General features: G+C 43.2%; 1 protein-coding gene across 1 annotated transcript in view; it reads right to left on the reverse strand.

Annotated features, from left to right (window-relative positions):
* Positions 1-788: 788 nt before the first annotated feature.
* The window catches only part of LOC124406978, a 30469-nt gene continuing 16770 nt past the window's right edge, over positions 789-14487 (reverse strand). The window contains exons 2-5 of the mRNA XM_046882725.1: positions 2707-2811; positions 2380-2522; positions 1321-1547; positions 789-905 (exon numbers count right to left, since the gene is read on the reverse strand). Coding sequence (XP_046738681.1) covers positions 862-905; positions 1321-1547; positions 2380-2474 — 366 coding nt within the window. The 5' untranslated portion in view covers positions 2475-2522; positions 2707-2811 and the 3' untranslated portion in view covers positions 789-861. The remainder of the gene's footprint in view (positions 906-1320; positions 1548-2379; positions 2523-2706; positions 2812-14487) is intronic.

Consider the following 14487-nt stretch of genomic DNA (forward strand, 5'->3'; position numbering starts at 1 on the left):
CAAATGTTGGTGTAATTACGAGAAAATTTTGTACTCGTAATTGTTATTTTGTGTATTTATAGCTGTCGGTATTATTGCAGATGAGAGTAATTGAAATATCAATCTGTTTGTTTGGATTACCACACGCTTTCAATGAAACAGTCATACATAAACGCAAAAAAATATACTAGATTTTCTCGTCACAGTTATAAACCTCGATTCAACTTTGTACACAAAACCATATTTTTTGATCATATTGAAAACGAAAAATTTTTCCCAACGCAGGAAGTCTTTTGAAACAAAATTCCCGATCATAATCCACACGCAGTTTTCTCTCAACCGTACACTATTCTGGACAGTTCCACGCACAATTATATCTAATTTAGTTCTTTAAATTTTTCTCACAGATTCTCACCATACAGTAGCAAGATATCCGGAAGAAAAACTGTGTCACAAATTTTCAAATCAAATATCGATTCTTTCTTGAGCTTAAGCGTAACTGGCGGTGAATTTTCGAGATAAAGGCGGTGGAGTGGAAACGGAACGCCCCATACGTATAGTTATGGGAATGTGATGTACATTATACACCAAGCCGCAGGAACTGATGCAGTAGTACCGAGGCATTCTTTATCCCTCTACGCGACCGCAGCTTCTCTCTCTCGACGCAACCTTCTCTGCTTTTTTGATCCTCCTCGTCCCGCCCCTGTCTTTATCTCTTTCCGGAAGCCCCTACTCACGGACGACATAGCTGGCCACTCGGGCAAATATTGGAGCGGCCAGATTGACCGACGGATCCCTTGTAAGCACCGGTGGCGGAAGGGTTCGGATGCGAGGCCGGGTTCCCCGGCTCATTAAAAATGACTTTAGGTCGATCGGATTCTCCTAGTGCGGTTTTCGGGTAAATGGGTGTAGCGTACCCGCGAGATCTGGAATAGGATAAGGTATGTATACCTTCAGTATGTGTTCTGCTAGCACACCGTTCTACCTCAAGATCCTACAGTGAGAAAAATTTCTTTTGTTACATTTACTTTATAAAATAACGATCAAAATGTTGCTGTAATCACAAGAAAATTTGCTACAAGTAACTATTTAATGTGGTTACAGTTGGAAATTCTACGTTGTCTGGTTATTCCAATGTTGAATCTGGTTAATTGAATACATATTGTTAGTCAAATAAGACTTTGCAACAGCAAATTATCGCAATCGTTTGAAGGAAATATAGAAAGATAGTCAGTTTATGATAAAAAATTTAAATACTTGAGAATTTTATAGCAACTGTAACCAGAAATTTCTCCCGACTAATAACCATAACAATTCCTTTATCTCGTTATAATCGCTCACCACTCCCACTGCTGCTGCGGATCATGTGGGCCGTATGAAGGACCAGAGAGTCGAGAGAAGCCGAGATAGGGAGGAGACATCCTCGCCTGGGACGCGATAAGACGTACCTTCGAATACAGCTGTGCGACAACGTGAGGACCTCGAAAATGAAGCCTGTGCCGGTGGTGAAGAGTTCTATTCCCATCACGAATCGCTCAGTTTTCACTGAACTAGTCCCGAGTGATACCCTGCATATTTGAAGGACATATTACTCAACTTTAGTTAATGAGAAAGATGTGGTTTCGATCATATTGTTATCATTCTCTAAAAACCTTGTAGTTCTTGAGTAATCAGTATGATAGTCATACCAGTAAAGTTCTGACTTGGTGAATTTCATTCCAGTCCCCAGGAATGACCATTCTGGATAGGCAACAAAGTCATTCCACTGAAAAATGTAAATTAGAAACAAGCATGATCAATGAACCAAATCATGTTTAAGGAAGCCTGAAGCCTTATTCATACGACTCATTTTTTCTGGTTAATCAAGAGATTTGGTTCTTCGGTAGATCAATCACGATCCCTTTCTGTCAAAATGATCACGAAATGGTCGTCTTAATTTCTGCCGGACGTTGAGGAAAGTTGAGGCTACAAGAGGCAGCAGAATAGGACTGGAGACGGGCCCATAATCACATTACGGCAGCTGGGAGCTTCGGTAACCCTATTCGGAAATCCATGGATCGTCCGTCGGGCCGTGACCCCCGCTTATACCTTTATCCCGGATCGCCATCCGACCCCCACCCATCGGTGATGGGGATCGCAATCCGAAGGATTATCAATCGGTGGCAATTGGCGGTACGTAGGCGGCGGCATCCGCAGGCTAAACTACGCACAACAATCGTCCCGAAGGGTATCTCGGTGTATAGGCTTCCATTTGGTTTGCGAATATAGGTGTAGGTAGGTATACTGTGTATATTTGTACGTATGTGGGGGAACGCTCATGGCGATGACGACGAGGCGACGTTGGGGAAGCTTGATCAAATTGTTTTCCCTGAGAATTTTACTCACGCTTTCTTGCATTACCTAACCTTCGTAGATGGTGTGAGGTGACCTTTGACCCGGTGCTCACTGCCTAGCTCTATGGTTGCCCAAACCCCAGGGAATACCGTAGGCTTCATACCAGCGAAACTCGATCGATGGGTTTTCTGGCCTCCGAGGATGGAATCCTTGACAAATTGAATCAGTGCATTCCAATCAAAACGAGGCTGGTAATACATAGTTTGGTTTTTCCGATAAGCGGGAATGTGGAAGGAAAAAGATTAAAAGAAAAAGTTACGAAGGTTTCATACTTATAAAAGACTTCCGCTTCAACTGCAGTGTCTCGTGAAAATTCAAATTTAGAAAACTTACATAATTGGCCTATATTGTATCGTTCAACCCAAGGATCCAGCGGTCCGATTGTTTAGAGAGTTTTGAAATCGCTTTGCAGCAAGCTGGCGTGAATACTGAGATGACCTGCAACAATTTCAAATAATCAATCCAGTTATAGAAATATCTACATTGTAAAGTTTGAATTTTGAAAGCTGTAGGTATGCATTTACTTGGCAAAGTTGTAACTCGAGTCCTAAAACAGGGTAAAATGTTCTATACCGAGATAAAAATCGAGGTCAGGAAAAAAGTAAATCTCTGCGTTAGGATGCTCTCTCCAGTTATCGGGATTCTCCTACCTTCCATCATTAAACTAACGAGGTAGAAGAAGTCCGAATACTGTAATTGCGTAATATTCGACGAGACTTCGGGTAAGCAGATTCTTTCGGGAAGCAACCCTTGAATAGACATGCAGCCGAGTATGAAATGACTTGATTTCGATCGAGTTTTAAGAAGAGCTATATCGCTCGGGGACTATTCTTTGTCAGATCGTGGTACTTTTTCTCGGAAAGAGACAACAATCGAAAGAGTTCGACACGGCTGCAACTGTGTAGTACCCTTCGCGAAGATGACAACGACGACGAGGACGACGGCGGTGAGTGGTTGTCTTTGATTTTCGACGTTTCGCGTCCGCGCTTGTGTAATCTAATAGTAGGGAAGTGGAAGGGAGCAATGGAGGGAGAGAGATTGCAGGAGAGTAGCGAGGCTGGCGTAATGAAATCAAGGGTGTAATGGCCCCGACAGAGCGCTTTCCCCCACCCCCAGGAAGTGCCCCTGGAACACTCCCGCACCCAACGTCCTCGCCACCCACGGGACTCCTGGGGGTTTCACGTGCGGCGTAGGAACATGACGGACTAAGGCCACCCGGAGAGCCGACTTTCCAGAGGACCGTCGCGGAAGCATGGGACATTCCTTGACGATCTTGTGCACCTTAGAAACACTCCTGGGTTGCTCTGGTCTACGTGATAATTGCTATGCTCGAAATTTGGAAGCAGTGGTAGCGGAGAATCATTTAAAGACGATGTTCGATGTAGTGCACACTGAATGAAGTGTGGTGGAAGATCGATGTTTCCATTATCGAATAGTGCGTGGTATCAAAAGTTGAAATTACGTATGAAATTATTGCTAGAATCCTGATACATCCTGCAATCAAATTTCATGTTATCAATATATATAAGTTCTTGAAGAATAAAGTTCGTTAAATTGCATATTCTACAAACATGCCACGTCGTATACTTAGGCTTTTTGAATCTATGTAGTTCCATTCATAGAAATTCGTAATAGCCAACGTTTTTCAATTTTACCTACACGTCAGTACTACTTAAAATTTCCAGAGTACCCATTTAGGCAAAAAATTTCTAAAATTGAATGTCTCTAAAACTGAAAAGTACCAAAATAGACAGTTTAATGAACACAAAACATCATCGTTTTCACTTTTTATCGCATGATGTGACAGAAAGTGTTAATCAATTCATTGACCACGATACCTGATCAATATATTCACGTCATCAGAACAACAAAAAATCAATCGCTGCTGCATTTCCACAGAAGCTTCAGCTTCAGCTTAGTGTTGCTAAATAAGTGAATACGTTAAGCCTAGGTGCCGTCATCCAACACACGTATAAGAATATGAATATAGGGAGCCACAGACGAGCTGGTGGATGGAGACGAAGGAGCCAGCAAGGCTGGTTGCAGCAGGGTGATCTCGAGAGGCAGGATATCCATCCGGTGGAGTTTCCTACACGAAGCACCGCACAATCCCTGTCGAGCGCAAACGTGCGGAAACTTTGCGGGGCTTTTCTCAGCGTAACGAGTTCGACGAATCGACGTTTCTACAACGGGCCAAGCCTGGATCCAAGATGGCGCCACACTCCGTTACGGTTCGATAGACCTATGCACGAATCTGGTATGGATATAGATGTGTATAGATGTGTATATACGTATACACACCCACCCATGTTGTACGTACGTACCTACTTTCTCATGGCAAGGAATATTCGTGTAGCCTTACCCCAGAACTCGTAGCGGGTAAATCCTCTGAGGAGGTAAGAAAAATGCAGAGCTTTCAATGTGAAAAAGTTACTAGAAAAGGAATCGTACACGGTATACTCCAACTTCTAAGTGAACCGGTACAAAGGGTTAATACTATTGTGTTTCGTACGGGTCTTCCGTTGCCTACGTGGCTGTATTTGACCCTGCTTAAGCTAAACTTCAACGAGACTTGATACTGTCGCAAGTAGATCATTTTCAGAAGTTTATACTAAGTATACCTTGTATTCAAATTTTGATCTCGCACGACTGCAAAGATTGCTACTATTTCATGGGTTTCTTTGAAGAAGTGATTTCAGTTTGATTATTTCTATCGGGAAATTACAGTGCAACTTTGATCAACCACATATTACATAGAGACAATTTCAACAAAGAAATGTAAGCTTAAGTGGAAATTTCATGGCCAAAGTGGCTTGCTACTAGAAATTCGATTCTGTCTTCAAAGTATCACGAATTTTCACATTTTCGTCTGTCTTATGGCCGACTTATACCGACCGTATTAGCGTCACGGATAGTATACGAGACTGCGGATCAAAATGAGTTGAGTTCAAATACCCAGCGTGTCGATGAGGATCTGAGCGACAATTTGTGAAAATTGTAACACAGGTCACGTGGCTCAGGTGCCAAATCGGCAAGCTGAAGTTTGAACTCAGTCCTGCTACACCTGGAGAAGGTTTTCTCCAGTTTTCCTTGTCACTTATGCGAATGCAAGCGTTTCGTAACTGTTTCACTAGGGAAAATAAGAATGCTTGAAAACACTTTGAATCACGTACAGACTCAAATAACACACTGTCGACACATATTTCACTTACTTCCGGCAGAAAATGAAACCAACTAATCAGAGACTGACGAAAAGGGCGTATTCGAAGGCAATAGCTGTCTATACGTTGACCAGACGTTCAAAAATATTCAGCAGTTGGTTAATTGAAACAGTCTAAGAGTTGACAGGGAATTGACTTTTTGTTATCAAAAAAAAGTCGAGCAAAACTGTGAAAATTTGATCGTTACTCAATGTTGTTGACGCTATCACGTTCGCTATATAGCGATTTCTACATGCTATCTAGTTTTGGCTTTAACTTTGTCTTGATTTCAACGTTTTTGAACACATTCGTGCACATAGGGTTCACACAGCATCAACTTTAGACTCGTGACTCACCGGCTTGTCGACATTCTGCCACTTGTACGAGTTAAATTTTTCATCTGTCAACATTAAGTTGGCTTTAACTGGTTAAACGGTAGTCGAAATCATCACAAGGGCAGTGTTACCTGTAAAACTCTCATTATCAAAACCCAAGTAGCACCTTTTACACGTTTCAACGATCTTCGTGCATTCATGTTTGCGTAAATTGCGAACCCATTTACAGGTATGAATAACAGCTACATCTGCACGCAGTTACAGTTGAGTGTGTACGGTTTCACCCACGTTCGGTGCTGAATTCTGCCGGAGCAGAGATCGCTGCTGGGCATTGATTGCAGGAGCTATATCTCCTCGGCAGTACCAACCTGGAACGGGACCGGATCCCTTCGCGGCAACCGGACCGGGAAGTTTTACGTCCATCGTGGGTTCGTGTAGGCTCTTCCCTCAGCATCCCGCTGCCCCCTTTCCACTCTCCCTTCTCCCTTTCCCCTTTCCCCTCTCCCGATCCCGAATATCCCCGTGTATTTCGTTCCCTGCCGTTTCGCCGGCAGCGCCCTCCTCGCTCGCTGATCCCGAGCTGTAACTCACACACACGCAATGGGCTGTTATCCCGGTTCCCGGTCCCGGCACTTCGCGCTACAGACCTCCGGCTGTCCCTTCACCCTCCTTTCTTCTCTCGCTCGCACAAGTGGTTTCAACTCGGTTCACCCGCGCTATCGTGTTACGCGTAATATGCCACCGTGATATATATTGTATATATAGCGACTTGGTTCTACATGGGGATGGACTCCGGTCCCGGTCCTGGTGTTGCCGGAATGGCAACGTGGCTTCGCCCGTCAATTAGACTTTGAGGCTTTGCCGTCAAAGTTATTTAACATGTTCAATTTACTTCCACAGCTAATATCAATAATTCGTTCAATTTGTGAAGAGAATTACGAGGCGAACGAACTAATAACCCTGATTTTAGGCATGTGTAAAACTAGCGAACATTGAAACGTGCAGTAAAGTGAATAACAGGAATGCACCTCAAAGTGTAGCAAGTGTCGCGGAGACCAGACCAAACCTACTTGCCATTCGGCAAATTCAACAAGACCCGATATACCAATCGGCTTCTAAATATCTCCACGGTTAAGAATGTCTTATTTATTTACAATAGCCCATTATTTATAATACCCATTAAGGCCCTTTTTCATAAGAATTAGGTCCTCAAGAGAATGCGAGGAGATTGTCAGTAAAAGATATATATCTGTAAACACAGATAATGAATTGTTAGAGCCACACCGAAAGAATGAAATTAAACTACGTATAGGCGAGGCATTCAAAGAGAAAGAAAAAATTATAGGAATCTAAGTCGTATCTGCTTAAGAATTCTAGTCACGTCGATAATACCAACTCTTGAATATATTTAAACGAGAGAGAAAAATTACGCGTAGAAACCCGACAGATGTAGGAGCCACAGTAATTTTTATTTCATAATGAACAATTCCGGCCACGGTCAGACGGAGACAGATGTCCGCGGCAGTCAAGTGACAAAACTTAGCCGGCTTCTGCCCCTCGGATACAGCTTGGTAACACAATAAATTCCGTATCTCCGTACGGGACCCTGCAGCTTGTCCCTCGTAACCTAAAACGAGCCGAAATTATTTCCCCAACTGTTGCAGGCTCGGATGAAAGTGACCAAAACATCTTGCTAATTGGGAATACATAATGGATTTTTCTTTACTTTTTTGATTTGAATGGTCAATGATTTAGCTAAGTGAACAGAAGTGATTGTGATCAACCCTCAAAAATAAATTATTACACCAGATAGTTATAACGAGATAGGGCTGCATTTGATTTTAAATATTGGTTTACCGGCAATTCAGTTTTAATCGGAGACGTTTAGGTATTTAAATTTTTGCACACGTTGTAGTAATTTGTAATTTCACCATTAACTTCGGGTATTGTTGGATAATTTTTACCAAAAGTCTTATAGATGCAATTGATTGCACCTTTTTTCCCCCAGCTGTGTCAACGGGTCAGGAAGAGAACGGCTCGTGGCTCGGTTATTATAATTACAGGTCTCAAAACTTACGTGCCGTTGAAATGGCATCTAATTTCATGAAGCGATCGTGCAGGCTCAACGTTAAACGTGAACACCGCCTACTTACACAGCTGTGCGAAGTGACGAGGAAGAAGGAAGGAGGAGGCGATAGGCTGCAGGCAGGGGGAATCCCCCCAGCAAGAATCCTCGCGCGCCGTTAATCCTGAGGGTGGAAAGAAAAAAGGGAAAAATGAAAGGAAGCGCACTTGGTGAAGCGGGAGAAAGAGCGAGAGGAAAAAAATGCTAGAACGCGCCCGATGGCGCAGCGCTTATTAATAAAGTAATGGGATTTCTATCCACCTATATCATATACATATCTATATATATATATATATATATATATATATACACGTATATACCTAGGTATAGAGAGAATAGGGGAAACCCCATCGGATTTGGATTTTCGCGCGGGTGACAGAACGCTAACCCGGGGCTTGCACAGACTCTCGGATAACAGACCGCGGCCAATCCAATTTCCTCGGGTGCGAAGTTTCACCCCGAGTGGGTAGCTACCCCGATATCCATACTCCTTTGTGTGGTGGTTTGCCGACTTCGAAGTCTAGGGCTGGCAAACTTGCCCAGCTAATCGTCGCGCACCGACTCCGTCAATTTGTGGATATAGTTGACATATAATATATCGATATATTTAGGTATTTAGATCGTGAACTTCGTCGAAATGTAATAGGGGTAGATTTTCGAAAACGGATGTGATTCTATAAACCTAAAATCGTCTGTGAAGTCATTCTTCACTTGAAAATTTGACCGATTTGTAGAGACTATACTAACGTCTCCGAGTGTTAATGCTTGATAAAAAAAATAAATTAACTCACCAAGTTTTCCCAGAAATTTCATAACGATTCACGTGAAACGCCTTACAGCCAAGAGCGTAGGAAAGAAGGAATAAATTTGATCGGCACTCGAGGGGTTGCGGAGGTTCGACGGGGGCGGGTATTGATTTGAACTTTGAACGAGTGCAGCTGGGAGTACTTGTGGAGAGGAAGGAAGCAGCTCTGGTTGTGAAGCGGTTAAAAGGCTTGCTTCGCTTTTCCAATAGCTCCTGATTAGTCACCTTTCCTGGTGGTGGTTCACCCGGGGCGCAGATCTTGATCGTGAGCGTGGTTTAATGTCACGCCGGTTCATTAGCGGGCAATTAATTTTAAACTCAATTCTTCTCTGGTGCGCGATGCACGCGGTTTCCTTCATGCCCATCTCGCGCTTCTAGGCGGTGGTAGAGAAAGAGGATTAGGAGAGGAAGAGAGAGGGCGAGGTCCTTGCCCTCGGCCAAGTGGCGAGAGAGAGACGGACAACCGGGGGCGACTCTGGAACGAGACAGCAACGAAACACCTGCTGCGAAGCGTGCGGGCAAAAAAATTCTCAAATGAAACTGCAGGTATACCGTTTCATGATATATACATGTCTTGCAGGGCTGTACTCGGCCGTATACTCAACCTGTTCGCCCTCCGGTGCTTCGAAGAAGGTCGCCCGTCTTTCCAAAGCCTCAAACCTGCGGGCGGCACCTTTTCTTCTCTCGGTCTCGTTCCGCAAAGACACCTGCTTCGAGGGTGATGACGAACGATCAGCCTTTGCGCGAACCGGAAATCAGTTCGATCGTCTTGCCACGTGCATGCTTTCATGGTTCACGATTTTAGAATGTTGTACGAATAGACCGTACAAAGTATGAAATTATTATAAAAATATGGAAGTTTTTTCTGTCAACTATACTGAGAGCAATTAGGTACTAATACCGAGTCAAAGAATTTAAAAAAGATTGTATATCTTTTCAAATTTCACGTCCGGAATTGCAGAACTTCGAAGACGATTTTCACTGAAAGCACGATTGATTGTACGCGACGTCGAGATTCTTGCGAGACTCCAGTCTGCACGATCATACGATCACTGGTTCTTTGAAATCGAAGAAACGGAGTTGGACACGCGAGCTCGTAGGTACGCATCTCGTTTGTTATATACGCCTACGTATATATACATATATATATATATATATATATATATATATATATATATACTCGTACATACATCCGAAGCTCAGCTGAGGTATTTTGAAAATATCCAATTTCGTGGGAGGACGCCGTGAGGGCGGATGGAGGAAATCGCGTGCTTGGCGATAGCCTTTGTGTTCATCGGTGCGTGACTCCTACTGCCTACATCAGGGGGTGCTTACACAGCCCGTAGCTGGAATATCGCCGGCCCGGGAAAGGAAGGCGCCATGCGTGTGGCGAGGCGAGGAATACACGTTTATCAGATAAGGTGACGCAGTTAGCTCGCGTGCTTTTATGGTCCAATACGACCGCGTGTGCTGTGAGTTTTCCCCGGGCGTCCACGGTAGCTGCAATGGCTAGACACCTTCGTCGCGATGCATGCGCCAAAGCCGCTTCATGCAGTGAACCTTCCGAAGGATCATTGGCTTGGAAACCGAGCGAGTGACTTCGATTGATTGACATTTATTTTGACTCATGTTAGCTGATTTCTATTATAACATATGATATTCATAGATTTACAATGATTCTTCAGTGTTCTGGAGGATTTTTAATGTTTTTAGGACTGAACAAAGTCACGGGAAATCGCACCGAATCACTTGGGAATCGGTGAACATCGTCCCGAGCGCTGGGAGATCATTAAATATCAGTAGAATTAATCATTTGGTAAGCTTGAAATCAAAGAAAGCAGGTAGACGTAAGAGAAAAGCCATAGAACGTTCGTGAGTTGAAACCATTTGGTGCTTTTATCATTTTTATATGATTGCTATCAGGTGAGTTGAGTGATTCGCAATGATTTCGATGATCTTGATTAAGTTCTCGTTATTTTAAAGAATTCTTCAGTCATCTAAGTTCCTTTGTTTTATAATTTAACGTTCAAATGTTGAATTTATAATTTCTTCGAGTGAATGGCGTCTTAAGACATTCTCTAAGTATCCAGTGCTGGGGCTCCGAAGTTGGATAATCGCCGAAACCGGCTAGTTACAGAGTATCAATTAGAATAGACATATTATAAATCAGTGAAGTATATAGAATTGCAAACGAATGCAGGAAAAACTTGTTTTCAAGTAGGAAATAGATTTCTACATTAATTAAAACAAACTTTTAACACGCAGTTGTTTTTACACAATCATTCTAAGAGCAAAGTTCTATTGAACGTATTTCTTTTTCATTCACTAGTTACTTTTTTGGTAGATCAGTGCTTTAACAATCCACTCAGGTTCAATCCCATAATTTTAGACGCTGGGTTCTAAAAAAGTGCAAAACTACAGCCGCTGAAGATAACCGCTGAACGAGTAAGAATAAAATTCAATCCAATTTTGATCTAATCAAAATGATCTGTCAAAGGCTACAACTTTGCTAATCTTCATTTTTCCGAATGTCAAATTATCGAAGGTCACAATTGGATTACCCACTAACTCATAAAGCAACATCTCTCGATGAACCGTTAAGAAATGTTAAGTCTCACAATTTTCTTTAAATCTGTACCAGGCTAATAAAGCCTCTCGGAAACGTGGAATCCACGAATCTGATATGCTGAAAGAAACTTATAGGATATAGAAGCGGGGTGAAGAAGAGAGAAAAATGTGAAGGGTCGAGGGGCGGAGGGGAAGGGTGGCAGAGAGCGAGAAAGACAAGGGTAAAGGGGGGAAAAAAAGGCGGAGTGAGTGACTCTAGGCGTCTCTAATGACTGCGGATCCGACGCGGCGCCCGCGTCCGCAATGATTATAATCGATAACCCTGCGTCTTTGTCTGGCTGAGCGAGCGGGTCGAGGGTGACTCTCTTCCTCGGGTCTGCCTCTGCCTTCGCAGCCCGCCACGGGTTATGGTTATCGCCTCTTTACAAGCTCGTAAGCAGCCCGCAGCCCGCAAGCTCGCCTACGCCGCTCCCTCCGGCCCCTGGCAAACCACTTTGCGGGCTTCGCGTACGCGTTTCGCCTTCGCCAGGCATCGATCGGCACCCCCGCCACCCCCCCGCTGCCGTCAGCGACGCTAGTCACGACTGACACTTGCGGTCGACCTGCAACCTCCCTTTTCCGCACCCCGTCCGGACTTCCGCCGAGGGTGGCTTCCGCCTGCGCGCCTCGAACCCGCCGAAACGAGTCGCGAAAACTCGACGCCTGATTTTCAACCCCCCACTTCACCCCCCTCTGGTCGCTGAAAGTCACGCCGAATCCGCGCTTCCCGTCGCGTGTCTAGGTCGTGATGCGAGGGTCGAGGCCGAGAAGCTAATTGGTCGAGATATGACGGGACCCCTCATTTCTGAGGTGATATGGAAGATGTTTATCCCGGTACGGTTATTCCTACAAATTGCACATGATTCATCAGGGAGGAGGAATCGTCTCAGCGTGTCAACTTTACGTAAAATGACGTAAAGACTCATTAATTCAGTCGACAAATAATTTTTAAAGGATGGACTGGCAAGGCTGATTTACTTTAATAAAATATTGGAAACACATACAGTGGTATTTGGGTTCGAATGAAGAATAGGTACATGGAATACTATCGCTCAATAGACAAATAACAAATGATAAAAAAAAGCAGAGTACCGTATCGAACAATAATGGGAGATGATTAGTGAAATACTGCAGTGAGCATTTTTCCTTTAAATTCAGGTGGCAACTCAAAGAGTTGCGGAGTGGTAACTGAAAAATTCATTGTTGCCCATCGATTTTATTCTGCAATTCAGCAGGCATTACTTGCAGTCAGGGTTTTGTTTCTGTTCTATCTATACTTTGTTATAACGCAGTAAATTGGTCTAGAAATAGATCTTGATAATTACTGTATTCAATGGGGCACCGCACCCAGGTGTAAAGACACAACTGTATTATTAGATGGCGATAAGGCTGCAGCGCTATAATTTGTCAGGAATATAAGAGGACGATTTTAAATGTTGTATCGATCAACTAACCATATACACAATGGAAGGTGTGTCCAGTTTTTAACACTCGGCCAGTGGAACGGGTTTCTAAATTAATAATTAGAACAAAAACGTACACACACATTATTTTAGTTCCTAGTTCAGGACCCGTGAAAAACTTTCCCTGAAATATGTAAATTTTTTTTGCCATAAAACAATATTTTCACGATAAAAATGAAGATTAAGCTTGCGTAGCGGAAATTTTGATGATAATTATTTATTCGATAAAATATTCGACTGTGTTCACAAAACAGAATTATATTTCATTTCTGCTACAGATGCACAATTTCTTACCGCAAAATCACATGTATAAATATACATATCATTCAAAAACTCATTCAGAGCTCAAAAATTACCGGAATGAGACACACATTTTTCTCCAGAGTGTGTTGATTTCATATTCAAGGTCAAGTTATTCAGATTCGAAATGGCCAACTGGACATCGCGATGGCCAAAGAACAGTGAGATTACGATGATTAACGCGTACCTGGAAAGCCAAGATCTCAATTAAAAATGCATCGATTGTCCAATTTTTCCCCATGGAACATCGGTATTCCGAGCGTGGGATGTAAGGCCGTTGGAACGAGACGAATATCGGTGTTCCGCACGGTTCGTGTCCGTGGATAGAAACGTACAACGTATAAGGTTGACATGTACGATGCCCCAGGGTCTCTGCGCCAGCGGAAGCAGCCGATTGTATGAATTGTACCGATTTAAAAACGGCTCCCAGGAAAGACCTGCACGTATAGCAGTTATAGCGTATACACATAGACGTATAATACACGTCTAGTCTGCTGCCCACTTGCCCGTATAACGTGAAAGAATTTGTTGCTGATCGTTCCGGAATCCCCGCACACAACCAGCAACTAGGGAGAAAATATGTCGTACAGATGGTCGATATGTTCGGTGATAATCGAGAGACGATCCATTTCGTTCTTGCGATTTTTCCCTCCTACGCAGCTGAAAGACAAACTCTGATCTCTCCGGAGCATTTTCTGGCTGAAAAAGTGCTCGGAAGATCGGTTGAGTGAATTGAATTAGTAATGTTTTTTAGGTTTTGAGGTTTATTCTTTATTGTCGACCTTTTAGCCAGCTTTTGAAATTTTTCGTTTGTCCACTGGAAACAGTTTTTCAGCATACGTTCGTTGCTTAATGCGAACGTTGAAAATATGCCCTGACAATGGACGATGATTCGCCCTCTTTAGACTTTCGCGGTGACACGTGGCTTTTGTGGTCGTTTAACTCCCGGCATATTACGTCACAACAGCCACGGTGCCATGTTTGAGGTTTACTGGGCTCGAGTTCCAGTTTAATGTGTTTTTGAGGTACCGAATAAAGTCAACTTGGTTCTTAAATTTTTGCCAGCAACGATCACGCGTCTCTAATATTTGCAATAATATACATATTAGGGTATTGCACGAAAAAGTAATTCGCGAATTTCAATCGTGGCACCCTTTGAAAAATTTATTTGGCTTGAATGAAAGATTCTCTTAAAAAATGAACGTTGTACATTGCGTTTAAGAAAGCGATGTTCCATGTTTTTGCGATGTCTTATAACGTTCGATTAGACGTGTGTTAA

The sequence above is a fragment of the Diprion similis genome, chromosome 6 (genome assembly GCF_021155765.1).
Source record: "Diprion similis isolate iyDipSimi1 chromosome 6, iyDipSimi1.1, whole genome shotgun sequence".
NCBI lineage: Eukaryota > Metazoa > Arthropoda > Insecta > Hymenoptera > Diprionidae > Diprion > Diprion similis.